Raw genomic sequence first — 24,364 nt, forward strand, 5'->3', positions numbered from 1 at the left:
CCTCACAGATGAAATATCTGTAGCTCTAGGTGAGTGTGTTTTACAAGATCTCCATTCCTAGTCTGGGTTTGTCCATGTGGACCTGGGTCACTGTCTCAGCACAGCAGACCCCCTTGTCCACTGGGATCCTGTGGAGACCACAGACAACAGGCACTGATCCCTGACTACACTGCACTTGCCCTGTGTCTGCACTTCTATGGTACAGTTGCTTTAGTGACTCAGTCACAGTAGGAGAGAAACTGTAACTATAACACAGAATAATGATGATAGTGTGGTAGAAGTTATGTAATCTCTGACCCTCTCACTCTCTCTCTGACCTTCACTCACACTATGAGCTGATGAGGTGAGGGACATGAGTGTCACAGCTGTGGGGGACAGTGGATCTGATAACCGAGTTGGCCCCACAGTTCCTCAGGCCTGTGCACTGTGGACACTGGAAGAAAGATGATTCTCATGCCAGAGAGTACACACTGGTGATGTGAGGGTTCATCCCTGATCAATAGTGTGGGGAAAGATTAAATCTATACATTTTTTTGATACTGTGGAACTTGACCTGATCTCTTCCCTGTTTCCCTGGGAACTTGATGCTCTTAGGTTTCACCCTGACTAACCTAAGGATGCAGCTGGCCTTAGGTGGCTCCACAGAAAGGATTTGTTTCTGTTACTTTTCTTATTTTATTCTGTTTTGAGACAAGGTCTGTCTCCACAGCTCTGGCTGTCTTGGAACTTACCATGTAGAGCAGGCTGGCCTTGTTTCATAGATTTCCACCTGTCTCTGCATCCTGAATTCTGGGATTATAGACCTGTGTCATCACACCGGGCTTTAGTGACATTTCTATGACTATGATAAGACACTGTGACTCCAGCTACTTACAAATGTGTGTTTAATCTCTTCTTTAGTCTCAGAGGGTTTGAGTCCATGATGGCAGAGGAAAGGTGTGGTGGGGGAACAGTGTGAGCTCACATCTCTATCTGCACACCTGAGGCAGAGGCGCTGAGAACAGTGGGAGTCTCTCCTCCCCCACCCTCCCAACAGGGGTTCATTGGCCTGCTCTCATGAGGTCACAGCTCAGTGGGGGCACCTAGATCTCTGCACTCACACTGGTTCTTGCTCTCTTCTGAGAAGAGTGTCCTGAGGCACAAGTCTCAGACATGTGGTAGCTTGTTCCCTCTGCAGTCTAGAGTTGTAGGCTTAGGATAGTGTTCAAGGCGTCAATGCACATGGTGATGCATTTCTGCTATGAATTATCCAAGGCTTGATATCCAAGGAAGCCCCAGGCTGCCAGATGCACTTCCTGAGACACCTGTTAGTCATCTTCTTCAGCAGCTCCTATGCACTGGCTATGATGATCTGCACTTTCACCTGCTCTATAATGGCCCCCAGTCAGCTTCCCACCTCCTGTGCCATTAAAGTCCAGCCACCCACTTCCCATGGCTTCCCAGTCAAGAGTTAACCATTTGTTAAGACACAGTGTCTTATCATAGTCATAGAAAAGCCCACCACAGGTGCCATAAGCCTGGAAGTTTTTTAAACCTCAATGCCCAGGCCCAGTGACACTTCTCCAATCAGTCTACACATCCCAATCCTTTCCGAAGAGTTCCATCAGCTAGATATGAAGTATTCATTCCTATGAGCCTGTGTGGCTGTTCTCATTCAAACCAGCACAGCATTCACTATGAAATGTAAGATGCCAGCAGGGTTCTGCAGATATGTCCAGTGCAGTGACAGAAATACCCTCAAACAGGGCACTCTGCTGTGTTAGCATCTCCTCCTTTGCCTCTGTCTCCTCCTGCTCAGCCCCTCTCTGTCTCTGTCCCTCAGCCCTCACCTCATCAGTGCCCAGCACCCCTCCCTCCTGAACTCTGCACTGACCCTGTCTCTTTCTGTGCCTCTAGTTTCTTTCACTGCTCAGCCAGCATGCTGGGAATCAGCTGTGTGGTTTCCTTATGTAAACATTTCAATAGTGGCTGGAGAGATGGCTCAGCAGCTAAGAGCACTTGTTGCTGTTGCAGAGGATCCAGGGTGAGTTCCATCCGCACATGGGGCTGTCAACCATCTGTAACTTCAGTTTCAAGGGATCCAATGCAGGTGCACCTACATACTCACTCCCAAGTATGAGTACATCTCATGGAAATAAAATTTTAAAAATATGATTTGAAAAATACTGTCTCTTTCTCCTACTCATCTAGAGTGTGAGTGCAGCTGCTGAGGGCTCAGGGTTGTTTAGACGACAATAAACCCAGAGCCAATGAATCTAACACTGGAGCAGGACAGGAGCAGGTGATTGAAATAGACTGTACGGAAAGAAAATTTATAAAAAGCATAAAATAAAAAATACAGAATACCTTTCATTTTATGTACCTACTGTACACAGTGGATCTTAGCCTCATCTTTGCACTTGATTCCCCATGAAGAAGTTAAATCCCACCCAGACACTTGAATGATAGTTTGTAACAGACAATGACATCCCAACATCTAGAGCGTTCCTGCAGAGAGCGGTGTCCCCTTTCCTCATCTTCCCTCCCACTGCAGACCCTCCAGTGTCTCACCTGTTCAAGATGAAAGAGAAGAATCACAGTCTTGGGCAACATCGCCCCCTGGTAGAAGAAGAAAAGAGGACTGAGTCTGAGTCCACAGAGCTGAGGGTAAAGGGGATCCAGGCTGGCTGAGCTAACCCAGGGCCTCCTTCCTGTCTGCACTTCTCCAGCTGTCTCAGGTCTCATGCTGCCCTGCTCTCATCAAATTTACATCCAGAAGAACTTTATATGCTTTTTCACCCGTGGGAAAGCCTACATGAAAACATGGAAGAAGGAAGGGCTTGCTCTTTGTCTGCCTGCTCTTGCTGCATCTGTGGGACATTCCTGCTTGCCCTCCTTGCTCTGAATAATGACAGCAGACTTACATTTATTTATGAATGCCTAGGCTTTATGCTAGGCCTGTTCCCAGCTATCTCATATTCAGTTATCCCATTTATACTATTCTAGTTCTGCCATGTGGCTGGTCACCTCTCCTCAGTTTCACACATCCGGCTTCCTCAGAGTCTGGGTGGCAAATCCCCCATGCTTCTCTCTTCCCAGAGTTCTTCTCTCTGACCAGAGTCCTGTCTTCTACTCTCCTTTGCTACAGGAAATAGGCTTTTTATTTTATCTCTCAGAAGGTGCTTTAGGTAGGCAAGGATGGACAGAGACTCATCTTCACACAGTGTACAACAGCATTACCTCAATATTGCCCCCTTTAGTCCTATAAAAGGCTCTTTCTCTGACATCATAAACCATATACAATGAGAACAAGTATAAAAATTTCATTTAAATTAAGAATTTAATTAAGAAATGTTAATTCTTTATTTAATCTTAATTAAGATTTAATTTTTAAAATAAAGAATTTTCATTAATTCTTAATATAAAATACAAGAATTACATTAATAATGTCTGGTTCATTTGTATTTGACAATTATTGAGAAATTACTCTATTATCTATACTATGAGTCCACAGTTCTGTGCCTATTTTGTTTCTAGAGTAATTTGAATTATCCACCTAAAATATCTTCCTGTACCTAAATAATTTTCTTATATCTGAAACAACTTCATTTTAATGCAAGACTATAACTATGTAGTCTTACACCCCATCAGTGACCTGAGAAGGATAAATATTCCCTGAGAAAACAGGAAGTGCAGAGCAAGCAGCTTCCAAAGCTATGGAAATGGCAGAGATCACTGGCTCCCTGGACAGTTCCCCAAGATTCTCCTGCAGTGTTGGGGCATCCATCTTCAGGCTATTGGCCCTGTAAATGATGGACTCTTTTTGTGAAGCAGGAATATTGAAGGACTTCCTCAATGTGTCTTGGCAAAGCTCACCAGTCAACTTCCTCTGCGTCCTGCTTGTCACTGTTAGGACAGCATGCTGTCTGCGGTTGAAGCAAGGGCAGGTGTTTGGCTGGTGTCCAGCTTTGCCACATTTGAAACAAACTCCATATGGAGGTTCTTCACTGCCCGTCATCCTCTCTGAAGTAGAATGCGGTGCTGCCAGGCACAGTCAGGTCTCACTGTTATGGAAAGCCTCGTGTTGGTAAAACAGTTTTGAAGACCAACTCCTTTAGATCTGTGAGATTTTTGAAGACCACCTATCTATTTACAGTCTATCAGAATAAGCAAATGTTGCTTATTTCTAGCTATGTACTATCTGTTCAACTTTGGAAACATCTACAAGAGGCTAAAAAGGCTTATTTCTGTAACACAACTCGTACCTGACATGTCCATAAGTTTGATTGCCTGACTACCCACTTGCATTTCTTAATTATCTTGAACTGTTTACAATAGTTTCTTTCAAGGACTATAATGTTACATTACATTTTTAAATGTGTCGCATAGATACAATCCCTTAAACAAGAGTTGAAGCATGTGTACAGTGTGTTGTAGCAAATATGTGCTTACATTTCTCTCCAGACACAAACATCCAAATCCAAACCCTGTGACATCTGAGACTGGTACTTGTTGCTGTTTAGTCTAAAAGCAGAGTCAACAACCCACCCTTTTATCCCATCATTCCTTTATAGTCCTCAAGTGGAACTTCTAGTTTCTTTGGAAAGTCAGTTATAAAATGGTGTTTTGCTGGAGCACACACATGAAAGAGTATTTTGCTAAAACAGACACATGAAAGAATCTTTTCCTGAAGCAGACACAGGTAAAAGGATGCTTTACTATAGCAGAAACATGAAAGGACCTGTGATGAAGAAGTATTTTAAATATGACCCCACAGACAGTCAGGGATGAGCACTGAGCTTTGGTTTGGTTTGCTCTGCCTTGCTGTTCTTCACTGAGGACATGCATGTATTGGTTTGCCTTACATAGTCATTGAGATCCACTTGTGTTAACTGCCATTGAGAGAAACTCTACAAAGAACCCCTCCTGAGGTTCTTGTGGCTTTTGGGTTGGTGAGTGTTGCAGTTTCTTCAAGATTGAACTACAGTTGCTGGCTTGCAGCAGGGTGTCTGTCTGTGGAGAGGACTGGACTGTAGCTGCTGGTCCCTGTTTGAGGTCTACCAGCCAAGAAAACTGGACTACAGCTGTTGATTGGTATTTGGTGTTTGCTAAGGAACTGAACTGCTGACAAAGAAGATTGAGCTTGCCCCGAAAGAGCTATTGTCAAACAGGTCCACTTCCCCCATAACCTAATAACTTTTCTTTAATTACCTCTTCTGTGTGGTGGGCAAAAGGAGAGGTTGAACATTTGTTAAAGTAGGTTGGAAAAATTATGCCTACATGCCTTTTTTTTTTTAATCTCTTCTCTTCCTTCTTCCCCTAACATTAAATAGTAGAGAAAGAAGGACAGAAGAAAGAAAAAGAGAAAGAATTCCTTTTTTTTTTGTTTCTTTCCTGACCAGGACCTTTAAAAGTTAGTGACCACCCCTACTTTCCCATCGACAAGCATTCTACACCCACTCAACAATCAAATGGCTACCACCCCTCTTTGGCAATGAGGGCTTTGTGTTCTTAAAATTGTTTCCTACTGTCTGGAATGATGTCTTTCAGGGTCCTAAGGCAATGAGGATAATGGACATGCAGTGGCTCACAGCAATCTATAGTGATATCTGGTGCCCTCTTCTGGCGGACAGGCACATATGCAGGCAGAACACTGTGTACATAATAAATAAATTAATGTTAAAAAAATTTCAAGGTCAACCTGAACTACAAGAAGACATAACAACACAAAAAAAACATAAATGAATGACACACACATCATAGACCAGTAGCATCAGGGCCACTCTGTAGGGATAGTTGTGTCAATTTCTCCCTTCCTTGTGAAATCCCTAAGACCAGTGTCTAGTGTGGGGGACCCTAGAGTCCTGCACTAGGATTTGGAGGTGTTACTACATGCTGTAATTACCCTCAATCTCTTTCTTTATAGAAATCTTATTTCTCTACATTTCTTTTTCATTCTTTTAAAAAATATTTTTATGTATACTGGTATTTTACCTGAATGTATGTCTGTGTGCCACATGCATGCAGTCCCCCAGGGGGTCAGAAGAGGGCACACTATCCCCTCTAAGATTGCAGTTACAAGTGGATGAGAGCTGGGAACTGAACCCAGGTCCTCTGGAACAGCAGTAGCAGTCTTCACCTCTGAACAATCTCTCCAGCTCCATAATTTTACTCTGAAGTGTCACCATCTTTATTTTTATGCTTGGCTCTCTGTGATTCTTTTCTCTGCAGCCACAGGGCCTCACTCAGGCCTGAGCCACCTAACTACCCTGCAGAGAAGGTTTGAATAGGAGAAGCCCTGGTGCCTCAGGGTCACAAAGTCCAAGAGAAGAAGCTTCCCAATCTGTCCCCACAGTGCTCAGTCTACCCAAACACCTGATGTCCTCCAGCACCAATGCAGCATTGGTAACATAACCCACACATGGAACATCCCAGATGCCCTGTGTAGGCTTATATTGTCCAAAACCTACTCTAATAAGCTTACTTAAACGTTTTAACCTCTCTTCTAGCTCACCACCCACCAGAGGTAGTAGAAAGGAAAGGTTAATAGGGCAAAGGAGGGTGTGGACCTGTTTAGAAATAGTTCTTTGGGGTGAGTCCAGTCTGTGTTGTCAGGATATCAGCAGTTGAGTTCACACGAGTCAACAATGGCAGTTCAATCCAGAAGTGACTCTGAGGTTCTACCAATCAGCCTGAGTCTGCAGAAGCAGGAAGAAGCTGCTGGAACACCACCAGAAGTTCTTTGGTTCGTTACTCTCTACAAAGTCATGACAAATGATCAGCAAATAAGGCAAGGCTAACCAATGCCACAGCATCGTCAGTGAAGACCAGTATAAGCAAAGCCCAGCAAAGTCCAACAAAGACCAGCAAAGACCAGTAATGAATGGCAAGTCGAACCAATGCCACACAGCATCATCTGCTGTCTGTTGGGTTATATTTATACTCTTTCCAAATGTCATGTGTTCTCCAAGAGAACATCTCTCAAGGTCTATCAAAACATCACATGTCCCTTGTCCAGGCAGCTTCCAGAAAAACACCACGTGTCTGCTTCAGCAAAAACATCCTTTCATAAGACAGTTTTCAGAAAAATATCACAAGACACAATTGAGTCTCCAAAGAAACCAGAAATGTCCACTTCAGGCCTGGTTCTCCTAGATCATCTGGCTACATTGCCAAAGTGCTTCTTGTATGCCACCCATGTCTGTTTTTAACATAGAGTCTGTAATTCCATCTGTATCCCTAATCTTTATTTAGTATGATCCTTTGAAATAACAGAAAGCCCTTTTCTCCTGACTGGTTTTCAAACATTAGGAATATGACACACTGACTAGAGTTCTTGTATACCACATGCCACAGGTTCGATTTCTCAACACCTCCAAAAACAGGGTGGTGGCACCCAGTCTGGGATGGTGAGGTGACTCAGGTAGAGGTGCTTGCCACCAAGTCTGACCACCCAGAACCCACATGGAAGGAAAGAACTGTCCCCCCAAGGTTGTCATCTGACTCCTTTTCCCCAACACACCCACCACAGCTGGGGAGTGCCCTCATTTGCACACCATACACATAAAGCAATAGTATGAATACATAGCATGTAAAATAGTTTAATATTCCTGTGATTATCCTTGCATGGGTTGTCCTTTAATCTGCCTGGTGGCTTCTCATCACAATGTGTGTTTTGGACACAGGAAAATTTGCCCACTGGAAAGTCTGGAGGCAAACTGAACACAACTTATACTTACGTGTCCTTAGACATACGTGTCCTTATACACATGTGTTTACATTTTCTTCAACATGAAACCGTCATAGTTTCATTTTCATTTTTATTGCACTGATGTAATAATTATGTGTTGGGATGTGCATGTCATGATTCTCATGTGATCCTCAGAGGGTAACTTACAGGAGTCAGGTCTCTCCATTCACCATGTGGCTTCCATGGATCAACCTCAGGGAGCCAAGCTTGGTGGCCAGAACCTTTACCCTCTGAGCCATCTCGATGGTCCTCTTGGAGACCACTGGGTTTGAATGATTCCTTTTGAAAGTTTCTTCATTCCTGGACTTGGGACAAACAGGAGGTTCCCACCATGACATTATGGAAGGCGTTTCCTGATAGATAGGTACTAATATTGCCTTAAATAACTCTGGAGAACCAGGCCTTCTTGCCCAGTTCCCACCTGTGGCAATGTCAGCCAGCTGCCACCTGTGAGAGGCCAAACCTTTTAAATTCAGACTCCATTTTACAGAACTTGAACTCAGGGAAACTAACAGGCTGGCACCACCATTAGTTTCCAAGTTACCTTCTAACAAAACCCGAGCCTAGCTCCAGTCTCTAGACTAACCCCTAACAAGAACAGCATCTCCTGGTTATTATCCCAACAAGACCTGTGTCTCCAGGTTATTCCCACAACAAACCTGCATCCCCAGGTTACAAGCCAATCCCCTGACTAATGGTCACCAGTGCAGAGGGAAGCAGAAAGTAACATTATAATATGACTTCAGCACCCCCAATAATGTTAAAAGCCACAGTAACTTCCCAATTAGATGCTTGCACACTCACCCTTCACTTGCTGCTTACTAAAAAGCCTTGCCCTGATAGATATTCGGAGCTCCTCATTACCAAAAGTGTCCTGCATGACCCAGTGTGCTGGCCTGAGCTAGCTCAAATAAAAGGCCCTACTGTGATCACATCAGATGAGCTCCTGTCTAGTCTTGGGGGATCGCTAACATTTCCCTGGTACTACACCTGGAAGATCCCATATTTGCACTGAGAGCTTGGGTGTCACTGTCTGTGTTAGTTACTGTGGTCCTTTGAATAATATGACCCCCATATTCTTGGTCATTTGAATACTTGGTTCCCAGTTGGTGCTGTTTGGGGAAGCTCAGGAGGTGTGGCCTTGCTGGAGGAAGTATGTCACTGGGAGGCATGGTTGGAGGTGTGAGCTCTCAGCTGTTCCTGCTGCCATGCCTGGTGTTTGCTGTCAGGATGTTGATGGACTCTTAACTCTTTGGGACCCTAATCCCCAGATAAACCTTCTGTAAGTTTCCTTGGACATGATGTTTTATCACAGAAACAGAAAAGTAACCAATACAGTTCCATTTTCCATCACTGTGGCCTAATATCTGACAAGACACAGTTTAGGGAGAAAGGGTTTATTCTGCCTTATTGTAGTCCCTAACACTAAATCCGTCAAAGTGTCCGCAGGTCCTTCCTTCCTGTTCCAGCCTACAGGCCACCTCAGTAAAATGTCCCACAGGAGCTGTCCAAAATGGGGGCTCCTGTTATGAATGGTGGCTCCACTACATCTCCTCAGCCTGCGGGCATCACAGGAGCTGTCCACGGTGGAGACACCTTCTGTCTGCTTCAGTCTTCAGTCTTGGTGAAACACTCAGGAGCTGTCCAGAGTGGCAACACCTCTCTAGGCTCTTCCTGTCCCAGCAGCCTCACAGAAATGGCAGCTCAGCAAAAGCCAGCTGCATATGAGAAGGACTTCCCACACTAACCCATGGGCCCGATGCCAGGGAAAAGGGGGTGAAAAAAAAAAGCTAGCAATCCCTGAGTAGGAAAATCTCATGACAGTGATGTGGTTCATTGACAGCTCTCTCTCTCTCTCTCTCTCTCTCTCTCTCTCTCTCTCTCTCTCTCTCTCTCTCTCTCCATATATATATTTCTCCGCTTGGAAGAGCCTCTCTGGAAGGATCACCAGGTAAGTGATGGGGATTTCCTCTTTGGGCTTGCAGGAACAATAGAGATGCATCTGGCAGGATCCAGATGAAACAGATATCTAGGAAAGAGAGCTAAGGAGCCCTCTTGGGTTTGGAGGAGCTCAAGAGAAATGTAGACTAGCATGATAGAATGACACGAATAGAAAGAGGTTTCAGAAGAGCTGACAGCTTAGTTGTAGAATCAGGCTTGTAAAAAAAAAAGATATCTCATAAGTTTTAAAAAATAATGTTTCCTTGCTGAGCTGGCAGATTTTACCTCAGATTATGCTCCAGTATCTTTAGTGCTAGAGATATTAGTTAATATAAATGGCTACAGGCCTATGAACAGGACTTTGGTCTCCTACAATACAGAGCCATCCACAATGCAGAGCAACAACAGGCTTATGAACAGGACTTTAAGACAGACTATGCTGAATACCGCATCCTGCATGCCCAAGTCAGGGCTGCAAGCCACAGGTCCACCAAGCTGGGAACGGAGATGAAGAGATTACAGGGAGTTACTTCCAGAACAGAAGCTGCTAAAAGATAAGATGGTGCAGGAGTATAAAGGGTTCAGGGGGGCGGTACCCAAGTTACAGGAGAGAGAAGCATCCCTGTTCTGGAAGTGGAAACTTCTGGTTTCTTCAGAAAGTCAGTTATGTCAAATGATGTTCTATAAGCAGGCACAGGTGAAAAAAACTGTTTTGCTAAAGCAGACACATGAAAGGACACATGATGTTTAGAAGGAATATAAATAAAACCCAGCAGACAGTAGATGAGTCTGCATGGTATTGGTAAGCCTTACCATTGTTTATTGGTCATTGTTTCTCCTGACTCCATAGAGAGAAATGCACCAAAAATCTTCTGGTGATATTCTGGCTGTTTCTTGCTGCTTGTGCAGACTTGGGCTGATTGGCAGAGTGAAGTGGAAGTTTCTGGATGTGTCAGCTGATACAGACTCAAATGGAGTTTTGCTCAGACAAACTCGTGTGGTGTTTTATTGAGGCAAGACTTATGTGAGGACATGTGATGTTTGGAGGGAGTATAATAGGACACAATGGACAGTGATGGTGGGCTTGCATGGCTGACTTTGCAATGCTACCTTGGTTTCCTGTCTTCATCTTTACTGATCTTCGATTTGTTGAGAGAGTCACGGCAGAGAACTTCTCCTGGTGTCCCTGCTGGTCCTGGCCATTCTTGCTGACTCATGCCAATTTGACGGAGGCCTGGCTGTTCCTGCTGGGCTGTGCTCCAGGTTATGATTTGTGTTTGCTATCCAGACACTACTGACCTGGACTACTGGTATCCTGTCAGTTGGAGATTGAAATCACCCCAAGGCACTACTTCTAAACAGCAAACAGCTGAGCCTCCCTGCTTCTTCTGGATCGAGCTGCTGTTGCTGATTCTTGTGAACTGAACTGCTGATATCCTGACAACACAAACTGGATTTGCTGCAAAGAACCATTTCTAAACAGGTCTGTTTTCCCCAATCCCAATAACCTTTGTTTTCCACTACTTCCTGTGGGTGGTGGGCTAGAAGGGAGGTTAAGCATCTAAGATCCCCTATTAAAATAGGTTTTGAAAATCTAAGCCAATAATCTCAGCTGTGGATTTGCTCCTGAGAGTTCAACAGAAAAACACATCCTATACCTAGGAACCCTGGAAAAGACACAGGAAAGAAGGAGAAGCAGAAACCACAATAATATCATGGCTACAGGGAGTGCCCAGGGCAAGCTTCAAGACTGCATCATTCACAGCTAAAACAAAAGGATGGGAGGAAATGTAATATCTTGTGCACCCGGTACATTGAAGGATCCCCACTGGGGTCTCTGATCTTTAGACCTAGTGACTCATAATCCTGGAAACAGGAATCAGGGTCTCAGATATAGGATGTGATCTGTCTGTTCATCTCTCATCCCTGTGTCCTTGTGATCACAGACTCTCAGCATGTGCTTCATAGTGATGGAGAGAGCAGAGCCCAGAGGTGACACAGCCCAGGAGTGACCCCATCAAAGATCACAATGGACTGAGCCCACCTGGGCACAGCCTCATCCTGTCCCAAGAGATACACACAGCATAGTGACACAGATTCTGGAAGGTTCTCCATCTGCCAATTTATTTCTTAAAAAAACTCTAAGTATTCTCAATTCATGAAATTAACAAGCAGCCAACCCTCAGGTCAAGATGTTAACAATCAAGTTCACATTCAGATTCTTATTCTCAGTGTGGAAGTGAGGAGCTGCAGCTCAGGGCAGCATGGAGCTGACAGGATGCAGATATCCCCAGTGTTTGGCTGGACCAGTAAGGTTGGCTGTGGAAGGGAACACAGGCAGTGCAGGGACAGGGTCCTGGTGTGCAGGGGCAGGCTGGGCTCCACAGTTCTTCACATTGAGCCCATAAGATCACAGGGAACATCAGACACTGTTGTCTAAAGAAACCTGAGGGCTCTGGATGTCACAGGAGAGATCTGAACACACTGTCTGTCACTCAGTCCACTCCAGGTTGCTGTCTTCATGCTAGAGAATGAGAGTCATGAACCATCACTGTGAAGACAACATTCCAACAACCCACCACTCACAGGGGATTCTGGGAGTCCCTGAAACCCAATCATGTCCATATTGCCCCTCCCCAATCAGGCCCCAGAGTGTCACCTTTACAATCTGGAAGAGACATATCAGAGCTCTGGGAGCTGTCCCTGCCTAGGGTAAAACAAAACAAATGTATATATATATTTGTGTGTATGTGTATGTGTATGTATTCATATCAAGGTACAAATGACACCCACAGAAGATTTCTCTGGAGGAGCTATTATGGATTCCCAGAGCTCCCATCATCCCCAGCTTCACTCCAATGGCCTCAGGGATAATTCTGTCCCCCACACTAACCTGGAGCTGGAGCATAGTCTCCTCCTTGTCCACCTGTGAGAAGAAAAGCTGTGAGAGTTCAAGGAAGATCTTGACACTAGAAGTTTCCAGAACTGACAGCAGACCCATTTGGAGACAGCAGCAATGTGGGGTGTGGATGTGTTTCCCATTAATGAGCAGAGCACACTTCTAAAGGAGGCTGAGAGAAAACTCAGACCCTGCCATTTCCTACCTCTGTTTCTCCTCCTCTTCATCACAAAAGCCACCACAGCTCCAATGATGGCCACAGCAAGGACAACCAGAACAGCAATGATCACCATGTTAGAGTCAGGGGATGGAGGAGGCTCTGGGAAGGACAGATACAGGAAATGAAGGTGAGGGTCATGACTCCAGCTCTCAGCGCTGACCAGCTCATGGTCTGCAGAAGGATCCAGCTTTCCCTGACCCCAGCCCTGCACCCACACCCTCCTTACCCCATCTCAAGGTGAGGGGCTGAGGCAGCCCCTCATGTTGCACATGGCATGTGTAACTCTGCTCCTTCCCAAGAGGCACCACCACAGATGCCCACTTCTGGAAGTTTCCATCCCCTGTAGGCCTGGTCTCCACAAGCTCCATGTCCTGGGTCATGTCCTCCCCATTCAACTGCCAGGTCAGAGTGATGTCAGCAGGGTAGAAGCCCAGGGCCCAGCACCTCAGGGTGACTTCATCTTCAGGTCTGAGATGATGGGTCAAATGTGCCTTTGGGGGATCTGTGTGGAAACTTTAAGAAATCCCACAATTAACAAGGCAAACTGAAATCTACACAAGACTTAGTTGAATCAGTGATGACACTTAACTATGTGTCTGACATTTCAACTGTCATCGCACTAGTGACCTGAAGGTAGAGTTAGTCCCTGAGCCCAGAACTGCACATTTTCCTGGGGGACTCAGAATCTAAGAGGGGATCCACATGAGCCAGTGGGTCAACATGGCCGACCTTCTGTGATGTTCTACAGCATGAGATAGGAAGTCAAATAATTGAAGAGGGAATGGAAAATAAGTAATTTAATATGTGTTTGTGTTCATATCTATATTAGAAATTAGGGCCATGTGCTCCTGGAAGGGAGCCACCATTGAAAGTTAACCACTGTGGTCATCTTGCTGACCAGCATAAATGTCAGTCCAAGTGAACAGCCATCAGGAAGTGTGTAGCAGAAATGTGGTGAACCTCTGACACTCAGCCAGAGAAAATAACTCCAGCTCCTGCCTCTGAGGTGACAAGGTACAGGTGTGTTACACAGGATCCCTGGAGTGTGCTGTGGACCCCAGTGCAGCACTCACTGGAACACAGCAGGCTCACAGGGTGTTGGATCTTCCCTCTCACTCCAGCCCTGGATTGCAGAAGACCCTGTCTCTCAGAAAGTCCAATTCCTGATTCACTAGGGGGAGCCTGTAACTTGTGGGGGCAGAGGAAGAGCAGGAGGCTTCTGGATGTTTAGTTCTGACAGGAAACAGTCTAAGCTCACAAGAATCTCTCCTTTAGCAGGAACCCTGAATTAAGTTGTCTAATCATCCAGTCTGTGGAAACTGATACAAGTGATAATACAAGGGCCTGGAGAAACAGGTTCACTCCAGTGTAGACAAAAACTGACTGGAAGTAAAACAATGCCAGAAGAAGAGAAAGAGGGAGAGGGAGAGAGGAGGGGAGAGGGAGAGAAGGAGGGGGAGGGGGAAGGGAAGGAGAGGGAGAGGGAGAGGGGGAGGGGGAGACAGAGAGAGGGAGGGAGAGGGAGAGAGGGAGAGGGAGAGGGGGAGGGGGAGACAGAGAGAGGGAGGGAGAGGGAGAGAGGGAGAGAGGGAGAGAGGGAGAGGGAGAGGGAGAGGGAGAGGGAGAGGGAGAGGGAGAGGGAGAGGGAGAGGGGGAGGGGGAGAGGGAGAAGGGGAGGGAGAGGGGCAGGGGGAGAGGGGGAGGGAGAGAGGGAGGGGAGATGGGGAGGGGCAGTGAGAGGGGGAGGGGGATGGGGAGAGGGAGAGAGGGAGGGAGAGGGAGAGAGGGGGAGAGGGAGGGGAGATGGGGAGGAGCAGTGAGAGGGGGAGGGGGATGGGGAGAGGGAGAGGGAGAGGGAGGGGAGGGAGAGGGAGAGAGGGAGATGGGGAGGGGGAGAGGGAGAAAGGGAGAGAGAGGGAGAGGGAGAGGGGGAGGGGGAGGGGAGAAGAGGGGAGGAGGAGGGGAGGGGGGAGGGGGACGGGGAGGGGGAGGGGGAGGGGGAGAGGAAGCAGAAGCAGAAAGAGGTAAGAAACAAGAAAAAGAAAAGAGGAAAAAAAGAAAAGAGATCCCACAGTTTATATTGCTCCGGGTTACCCCATAAAGGCTCATGTGATCATTCAGCACTGTAGAAATAGCTAGAATTGTATTGTCAAAGAGACGAAAACTCTACAGACAGACAGGGATCTGTGAGAATGTATTTATATGGAAAGTTCTAGAAACTCGGGGAACCAGCCTAGTGTAGGGGAGTCCATGTCTCCCATCAGTAAAGGAGACTTCCGGTCCTGAGGTGTAAGGGCTGACACACTCAGCATGACAGGAGTCAGTGTCCACAGACAGTGGGTGTGGGCAGAGAACCTGGCCTGGGAGAGGCCATGGCTGACAGCAGGGAGCCCCTGCTGTTCTGTCAGGAAACTCTCTCCTTCCCTCCTGAGACAGACTGGGAACTGTCCAGGGAGAAGGCTGAGCCCTGGGAGAGTCAGTGCAGTCACTGTGATGAGGATCAGGAGACCCAGGGACACTCTCTCCCCTCTGAGACAGGGGCATCACCCCAGCTGAGGGTTTCTTCTTCCCCAGGACTGAGCCCCAGCCCGAGGGCAGAGGGAGGAGCTGACCGCGGCCCTGCACCTGTGCGCAGCAGCGTCTCCTTCCCGCGGTCCAGGTGTCTGCAGAGCCACTCCACGCATCTGCCCTCCAGGTAGGCCCTGTGTCTCTCTGCATCACCACTCTGCTCCCACTTGCGTCGGGTGATCTGCGCCGCCATGTCCGCCGCCGTCCACGTTTCCAGGTCTTCGTTCAGGGCGATGTAATCAAGGCCGTCGTAGGCGTACTGCTCATACCCGCGGAGGAGGCTCCCGTCCGACCCCACTTCACAGCCAGACATCCGCTGGATCGTGTGAGAACCTGCGGGACCCCGCGGTCAGCCCCGCCCACCCGCCCCGGCCCCGCCCACCCGCCCCGGTCCCGCCCACCCGCGAACTTCTCCAAACTGAAAGGGAAACCGGTCCCGGGTCGGTTCTACCCACGAACCTCGGACTTGGGACCCGAACGTCTCCGGCCCCTGTGTCGGGACGTGGAGGGGTCGTGACCTCCGACCCGGGGTCACTCACCGCCCTCGCTCTGGTTGTAGTAGCGGAGAATGTTCCTCAGGCTATCTCGGTTCCACTGCTCCTGTCTCTTGGCGATCTGTGTCTGCTCCTCCCAATACACCGGCCCCTCCTGCTCCATCCACCGCACGCGCGGCTCCATCCTCGGATTCTCCGCGTCGCTGTCGAAGCGCACGAACTCCGTGTCGTCCACGTAGCCGACGATAATGAACCGGGGCTCCCGGAGGCCGGGCCGGGATATGGCGGTGTCGAAAAACCGCAGCGAGTGTGAGCCTGGGGGCGGCGCGCGGTGAGACCCCGACCTCCTCCCGGGACTGCGGGCGGGTGCGTGGGCCGAGAGGGGAGCCGGGCGCGGGGCTCGGGACGCGGGTAGAGAAGGGGCGGAGGGTCCGGTGGGCGACGCGGGGATGCTGCTTCCCCGGTGCCGCCTCCGTCCCTCCCCGCAGAGCCCGTTTCCCTCCCGACCCCGCACTCACCCGCGCGGGTCTGGGTCGGGGCCAGGGCGGCCGCCAGCAGCAGGAGCAGCGTGCGCGGCGCCATCGCCCCCATCTGGGATCCGGGGCGTCTGAGTCCCGCGGGCTGCGTGGACTTTATAACCAGTGCCCGCGGCGACGCTGATTGGTTTCCCGGGATCCCGGCACCCAATGAGAGTGAGAACTGCCCGCGCGTCATCAGTGTCCGGGCAGAAGGACCTGACCCAGGTTAGGAGCAGAAGTGAAACTACGGAGATGGGGAATCCCCAGCCCTGGGCTTCCCCACCCCTGACCTCACAGCCTGGAGACTAAGACTTTGTCTGAACCCTGTGCTGTGGATAGAGCGCTGTTTGTCATGGTGTCTCCAAGTTCCGACCCAGGAGCTGTCTGGACACCAGGAGAGACCCACAGGCCAGATTCTCTGTGTCCTCTCCTCCACCCTTCCTCTTCCTTCTTCTCTTCAGAAATCAGACCCTGGAGTCTTCTAGATGAAAAGCCACTTCCGGGAATACAGTGTTAGTACAAGTGGTTGGGGATGCAGTGGAGAGATGCTTCTCCTTAAATAGTCGCTGGGCTGCAAGTCCCACACGGACCCCACAGAGTCCAGGCTCTGTGTTCACCTGCAGTGGGCGGCTCACACTGCCAAGCCTGACTGTAAAGAGGACTTTGCCTGTTCCCTCAGGATCTGTCTTCTCAGACTTGGGCTGAAACACAGATTCGTCCTGTTTCTTCCCAGATGAAGCATCTGTAGTTCCAGATGGGTGTGTTTTATTTACAAGGATCTTCATTCTCAGTCCTGAGATTGTCTGTGTGGACCTGGGTCATTGTCTTGGCACTGTAGACCCCCTTGTCCACTGGGAAGAGGGTTTGGTATCAAAGGGCACATAAATCACCCCGTTCCATGTTTCCTTCCAGTGTTCTCCAGTGTTTATCTAAACGTGGTTAACATTAGGAAAGGTAGGGTGGTGTATATCTGTAGTGTGGGGTGTCCCATGCACCCCCATTTTTAACTTACAGGACCAATAGGAACATCCTCCATAGGTGTTAATGTCCTTAAGGCATGAGGATCTGCTTGTCAAGGAAAGCAAGCAAAGGAACCAGCACTGGAAGTGGCATTTGTGTATAGGAATCATAATGGGTTTCTGACATCCTGCTGGTGAGCAGTTTCCAGTCCTGATTATCTGGTTCTCCCCATGATATGGTTCCCTGACATAAAACAAGGAAAGCATAGTGTTAGCAGGAGTGGGGCTAGCCCCAGCATGGTGTTAAGGAGGGTAAAAACAGCCATGAGAATGACGCAGAAGTAGCCTTGTGTGGGGTGGGGGAGGGGGGTGGAAACAGCTGCATCGAGTTGTGTCAGTGAGGACATGAGTGTCCTTCCAGGTGATCTGGTTGTGTGCCCTCAGGTGCCTGCATGGTCTCCTCTTTGTTTTCTCTGTGATCCCCAGGTGTGACCTCTTTCCGACTGGAGGGGTCTCATCAGATATTGCAGGCTGGCCCCCAGACAGGGTGAGGTTGGTCCTCTGGAAAGATACAAACAAATCCCCTTCTTGTAGTTAATAGGTAACCCGACCCTCTCCAACACCTGTCAAATGGGTCCTTCCATCTGACCAGGATGGATAGTGGTGGTTGACTCCAGTGACAGACAATGGGAGGTTTGTCTTGGGTGGCATAGAGGTTGAACGCATTCAGTGTGAATCCCAGGTTTAATTTGGTAGTTGGTGGTAGGAAGTCTTGTGTATCTTAATTATTTTCTAAAGTATTTGATTTGTTCTTTCAATGACAGTTTAGCTCTGAGGGTTGTGAGGGATACCAGTGTGGTGGACAATTTTCCAAGACTTGCAGAAATTTTAGAATTGATAGCTGTTGAATGAATGCAGGTCCAGTATCAGCTTTGACATGGAGAGGGAGCCTCATCATAGCAAAATTGGAAAACACGTGATTAATTAGGTTTTAAATCAGAATAGGTATCAACAGTAACAAAGACGAATTTTTGTGTGTACAGAGTGACAGGATGTGGGTGACGTCATTCTTGCAAGAGGGCATTAGCCTGAGGGCCTCTGGGGTTGTTGTATAGCAGGGGTGTGAATTAGGGAGGCACAGGAGGAGCAAGTTCTGAGGATGTGCTTGAGGTATTTTATGGGGGTATTGGGGAATTTGAGCTGTAGCCCCTTCAGGTTAATATGGGTTATCTGATGGGAGTTCTTTAGCAGTGAGGGGTGACAGAGTAAAGGCCCCAGCTGTGAGAGTCTTACTGGCTGATGTGTGGCCATCAGAGACAGCTCTGGTAAGGGATGAGTGTGACCACACATGGCTGACTAAAAATGGGATATGTTCTAGTTTAAAATATTTTTGAAATCTTAATTAATAGTTGGGAAAAAGGGTCACCACCAAGTCTGACATAGAAACAGGCCAGCCACGGGAGGAAGTTGACCATATAACTGCTGTCTGAATATAGTTTAGCTGGTTCTTTTAGATATGTTAAGATCAGAAAGATGGAATACAGTTCTTTAAGTTGGGGAGATTTATCTGTAAGAGGGAAAAAATGTGACCAAGAGCCCGGGTGTCTTTGGTATACTGTGTAGACAGCATCCTGTGGCTCTCCATCTGTAAAAGCTGTGGGACTTGGGATAGCAGACCAAGAGAACAGTGGAGAAGGAAGCCACCTGAAGAGTGGTGTGGCTGCCGGGCGGTGGTGGTGCACACCTTTAATCCCAGCAGAGGCAGGCAGATTTCTGAGTTCGAGGCCAGCCTGGTCTACAGAGTTAGTTCCAGGACAGCCAGGGCTACACAGAGAAACCCTGTCTCGAAAAAACGAAAATAAAATAAAAAAAGAGTGGTGTGGCTGCAGGAATTTATCTTTAGGGTAATGGTTGTCTGTCAGTGTTTTTAACTGCTGAGCCATCTCTCCAGCCTGAACTAGTTGAATCTTAACTGTGGATAATATAAAGCCTCTTTCTGTTAGGGCGTCTATGGCTTGTTGTGTAAGGTTCTCTGAGGTTAGGGTTTGATCTTGCCTTCTAGCTTGTCATACTAACAGGACATCCAAGTAATGAAATAGTCAGAGGCCTGAGTTTAAAAGGGGTTTTAATGCACCAGCTACAGCTTCTTAACAAATGGAGGGGCTATAGCCATGCTTGAGAGAGTTCCCTCCACTCAATCCTATCAGCTGGTCCTGAGGCATTGACTTTAGGTACTGAGACAGCAGTTAGGGGGTTAAATGGTCCCAGGCCTGGAGTGTACATGAACAGACCTGCTTAAAGCAGCCAGCAGGAAGTACAGCTTACTAAATACCTGTGGAGAAGTTACACTGGAGGAGCCATTGGTGTGAGGCAGTGATCTCATTTCATCACAGGACAAGTGGGACACACATGACTATGTAAATGTATTATGTCCATTTTTCCTTTCCCAGACCGGTTCCCAATGTTTCTGACATTACAGAGCTGCTCTGCCTGGAGGTTAGGGGAGGTGCTGTAGATGTGTTTCTCTTCAGATGGAAGGGGATCTTGAGACTTGGAAGCCCAGGAACCACACAGCTCTGAGGTGGGACAGTGTCCCAGTGGAAGGGCATCCTGAGACACAGGAGACGCATCCTGACCACACAGCTCTTAGAGGAAGTCTCCTCAGCAGAGGCGTTGCAGCTCCAGGGGAGGGTCTCCCCAGCTGAGCTGAGGATCTAAGGTGCCTCAGTCCACATCTTCTCTTTCCTTCTTCTCTTCATTGCTGTGTTTCTTCTTGTCTTATTCTGATTAGAGAGAGAAAAGTCACACCAGTCAGCAAATCTCATGAAAGAGATTTATTGCAGGATCCAGGGTGTGGAGAGACGAATCCAGAGATCGTGGCCTTTGTTCTCAGGTGTGGGCAGCAGGGAACTGGACAAAGGGCGGGGCTTATGTACAATTTCTGAGTGGGTGGGGTTTCTCAGAGCAGAGATTTCCAGAGTGAGGATTGATGGGATTTCAAGTCCTCAGTTTGGGGTAGCTCAGGGATTGATGGGTTTTCCTATTCAGGGATTAGTGGGGTTTTTTTCACCCTCTTTTCCCTGGCATTCGGCCCACGGGTTAGAGTGGGAAGTCCTTCCCAGATGCAGCTGGCTTTTGCTGAGGCGCCATCTCTTGAACTTCTTGAGCTGATGCAGAAGCCATGGAGTTATGCTGCTTACTGGTTTGCTTCCCCTGCCTTGCTCAGCTTGTTTTCTTATAGAACCCAAGACTACCAGCCAGGGATGGCACCACCCACAATGGGCCCTCCCCCCCCCCCCATATTACTATTTGAGAAAATGCCTTACAGCTGGATCTCATGGAGGCATTTTCTCAACGGAAGCTCCTTTCTCTGTGATAACTCCGGTTTGTATAAGTTGACACAGAACCAGCCAGTACACCTTGAGAAAGAGGGTGTGGCATATTTATGAATGGATGCAGATGGTCTGCCACATGCTGGCTGCGTCTTCATTCATTCATAATAGTCTGTCCAGTTGCACAGTCTGCAGGCAACACGCCGGGTTACATGAAGCACCAGGAAAGCCAGGCTTAAGCTTAAAGCAGTACAGCTACTGTTTCTGGGGTGTTCTCTGGATCCTTGTAAGTGGAGGGGGATTTCTGTGTGCATCTACAGATGCAGGGTGAGTCTCGATGGCACCGGTGTGGTACAGTAAGGTTCCCTGAGCATCCTGCACCTCCTTTAGAGCTTTTCCACATCAGAGTAACCGTCGGCAAAGGCAGGGCTGATTGGAACAGCTCTCTTGTAACCCATCAGCCCCTCTTGCGGTTTTCCCTGCTTACAAGTTGCTAAACTCAAATGTGCACCCGAGTTGTGTGACAGGATTGTGCTGGTAGACTTGACACACCTCTTCTCACCCCAAAATGTGAACCCACGGCAGACAAAAGTAATGATGCCACCAAAGTCCACCTTGGTGAGCTAGTGAGACTTTACTGGATTACCCCAAGTACAGGTGATGGGTTATTGTGCTGGCTTGAATAAGATTGGCCCAGGGTGTGGCACTATTAGGAGGTGCAGCCTTGTTGAAGTAGGTGTGGCTTTGTTGGAGGAAGTGTGTCACTGTGGGGATGGCAATGAGACCCTCCTCCTAACCACACTAAGTCTTCTCTTAGTGGCCTTCAAATGAAGATGTAGAACTCAGGGCTAGAGAGATAGCTCAGAGGTTAAGAGCACAGACTGCTCTTCCAGAGGACCTGAGTTCAATTCCCAGCAACCACATGTGAGGCAATGCCCTACTTGCTCATTATATAACCAAACTCCATTGCCTACAGGAACTAACCGTAAGGGTACTCAAAGAAATGACATTTGGCAAATGGATGTCTTTCATTTTACAGAGTTTGGCAAACTGAAATATGTGCACCATACTATAGACACATATTCAGGATTTCAATGGGCAACTGCATTAGCATCAGAAAAGGCTGATTCTGTAATTACACATTTGTTAGACGTCATGGCCATTATGGGAATACCCATACAAATTAAAACAGACAATGGTCCAGCGTATACCTCTAATAAGATGGAGAAGTTTTTTACATATTATAATATAAAACATGTTACAGGCATATCACATAATCCTACGGGACAAGCAGTTGTGGAGAGATCCAATCGAACTCTAAAGGAGAAGACGAGAGAGCCGAGAGAGGGAGAGAGAGAAGCAGCGGAGTTGGCAGTTGGTCGAGGCAGAGGGCAGTTGATGGAGGGAAAGAAGACGAAGAAGGCCTTGACCTAGGAAACCGCAAGTTGTTAAGAGCTCTCTTAGCCAGGGAAATAGTGTAGTTTAATGGTAAATCTGCCCAATCTAGGCATGCAGCATTCATTTGATACTTATTGACTTGTGTCGTTATTCTATGGACTCCCTATGGGTGAGAGATTTACCGCAACAAACCTGTGCTGTTGCTTGCTGTTAAATTGACAAAGCTTTCTCTAGTCAACACCATCAGAGATCTGAAAAGGATGAATTTCACCTGAGTAAGCAGGAAGTACAGACCAAGCAGCTACAAATCTATTAAAAGTGACAGACTTATCCATTACCTAGACAATCACTGAAGATTCCGCTGTGGTAGTCTTGAATTTACGGGGGACAGAGGACCTAGGGCAGCATCATTCTTCCCTGCCAGGTCCTAAAGGTCCAAAGACTGTCCAGTGGAGGAGGACCCTAGGGGACCCTACCTAGTTTAAGCAAAGAAAGGCAATCAACTCCCCAGTGTCCTGCTTGTTCACTCCCCAGGGTCCTGGTGACACACTAGATGAAGGGCAGATTTTCACCCAGTGGCTGGCTTTGTCACATTTAAAGCAAGCTCAAGGTAGAGTTCTTCTCTGTCCTTTCAATGCCTGTGAAGACCTGGGGGTCACTTCTAGTAATGGGGGGGGGTGTCTCTGTTATAGTAAGCTTTATCCATTAAACATTTTATATGCCATATTCAGAAGATTCTGAAAAGTTTTGAGGACTGTTAGCTACTAAGGATATCTACACTGAACAAACTTTTCTAGTTTCTAGTAACTTGTTTCAGGCTTAACTTTGGAAACATATACAGGAGGCTAAATGCACCTTGTTCCTGTTCTTAACTCACATGTGTTAATTGTCTTCAACAGTTTACAATAAGTCAGTAACTTTCATAAGATTAGGATTTTGTAACTTTATCTCTGTTATGTTTGAGTCTTAGTAATTTGAGGTAAAGATTTTTTATCATCTAAATAAAACATAAATGCCTTAAACTTTAGTCCATAGGAGACTGGTGTCTTTTATAGTTTACCATTCTAGAATACCACAGATTTGTATGACTCAGTTTCTCCAAATAGCTAAAGCTTAACGAGGTGAGATTGGGCAAAAAGCTAGAAAATTATCACTGTGAAGTTGAGTAGTCCTTAGAAATATATAACTTATTAATCCATATTGCTTATTTATGAAATGTAACTGGCTGGAGAGATGGCTCAGAAGTGAAGAGCACCAGCTGCTCTTGCAGATGATCCAGGTTCAATTCCCAGCAACAAACCACAGCTCACAACTGTAACAATAGTTCCAGGGATCTGACACAATCACACATATATAAATGTATACAAATGAGTATGCTCACATGCTCATAACATGAACTTTTAGAATAAAATGCCTACCCTGTTCATCAAACATGTGTTGTCCTTGTCTATATTTTATAGCAGCTTGGTGCTGAGCAGTTAGAAAGACACAGAAGGTTAGACATACATCTTATATCAGCTGTTGCTAATCCAAGTAGATCCTTATAACCTTACAATTTTATCATCACATACTGTGTATTCTAAACCAGTGTTGAATCACACATGCAGTATGTTATAACAAATATAACCTTAAATTTTTATCTTCATGCAAAATTTATGTCCATCAGAAATACTTGAGACTTGTTGATACTTCTTTAGTCTACAAAGAAATACAATGATATACAAAAAACTCATTAGGACAAAGAGGTTTTCCTGTCATTATTTTGTGTCACGTGGTCAAGTGATGATGTCAGTGAACTTACACAGCATGTACTCTTTAACCTGAGTAAAGATGGCTGACAGTCAGTCCTATGGCAACTTCTATTTTGATGAGGTCATCAGCCAAGATGGAGGAGAGCTACATGGTTGCTATTTCAAGACATCTGTTTTCATGGTATGTTGTTTTTAAAATAAAAATCCAAGTCATTCAGTTTTATCAATGAAGTTGAAGGGGCCATATGTTGGAGTGAAAACCCACTGGCTCAATGAGGCAGGGAAAAGTCCTTTCTACTCTACCAAGGTCTCAGAAGGAAAAAGCTCCTTCTTCTCCACACTGTCTTCAATTCCCTCCAACTCATTCTTCCTCCTCTCTACTTCCTGTGTTTTCCCATGTTCACCCCTGTCAACTGGTTGCATGCTCTGCCTCTTGACATATAGTTGGGTTTAATTAATATTGTTTACAGAAAGCTCTTGGAAAAAAGGTGTGTGTAAGGTCTGAGGCACACCACAACAGCCTGTTTACAATCAACAGAAAGTTCTTGGCTTAAA

The 24,364-nt window shown here is 47.0% G+C and overlaps 1 protein-coding gene and 1 pseudogene across 4 annotated transcripts; both read right to left on the reverse strand.

Moving 5' to 3' along the window:
* Nucleotides 1–40: 40 nt before the first annotated feature.
* LOC117724281 (mitochondrial import inner membrane translocase subunit Tim13 pseudogene) lies at nt 41–1,433 on the reverse strand (annotated as a pseudogene).
* A 10,334-nt stretch (nt 1,434–11,767) lies between these two features.
* On the reverse strand, nt 11,768–16,598 carry LOC117724193 (class I histocompatibility antigen, Non-RT1.A alpha-1 chain-like). 4 transcript variants are annotated; one of them, XM_076916847.1, is made up of 8 exons: nt 16,370–16,598; nt 15,897–16,166; nt 15,415–15,690; nt 13,016–13,291; nt 12,775–12,888; nt 12,564–12,596; nt 12,330–12,377; nt 11,768–12,194 (listed from the first exon to the last, which is right to left on the reverse strand). In XM_076916847.1, exons 1-8 carry the CDS (start codon nt 16,563–16,565, stop codon nt 12,190–12,192), a joined length of 1,218 nt encoding a protein of 405 aa, XP_076772962.1. In that variant the 5' UTR covers nt 16,566–16,598; the 3' UTR covers nt 11,768–12,189. The 4 variants fall into 4 exon arrangements, with proteins under 4 accessions (XP_076772962.1, XP_076772963.1, XP_034379758.1 ...); XM_076916848.1 differs by lacking the exon at nt 12,330–12,377; XM_034523867.2 differs by lacking the exon at nt 11,768–12,194 and having other exon boundaries at nt 12,201–12,377.
* Nucleotides 16,599–24,364: the final 7,766 nt, after the last annotated feature.

This window comes from Arvicanthis niloticus, chromosome 20 (genome assembly GCF_011762505.2).
Source record: "Arvicanthis niloticus isolate mArvNil1 chromosome 20, mArvNil1.pat.X, whole genome shotgun sequence".
Lineage (NCBI taxonomy): Eukaryota > Metazoa > Chordata > Mammalia > Rodentia > Muridae > Arvicanthis > Arvicanthis niloticus.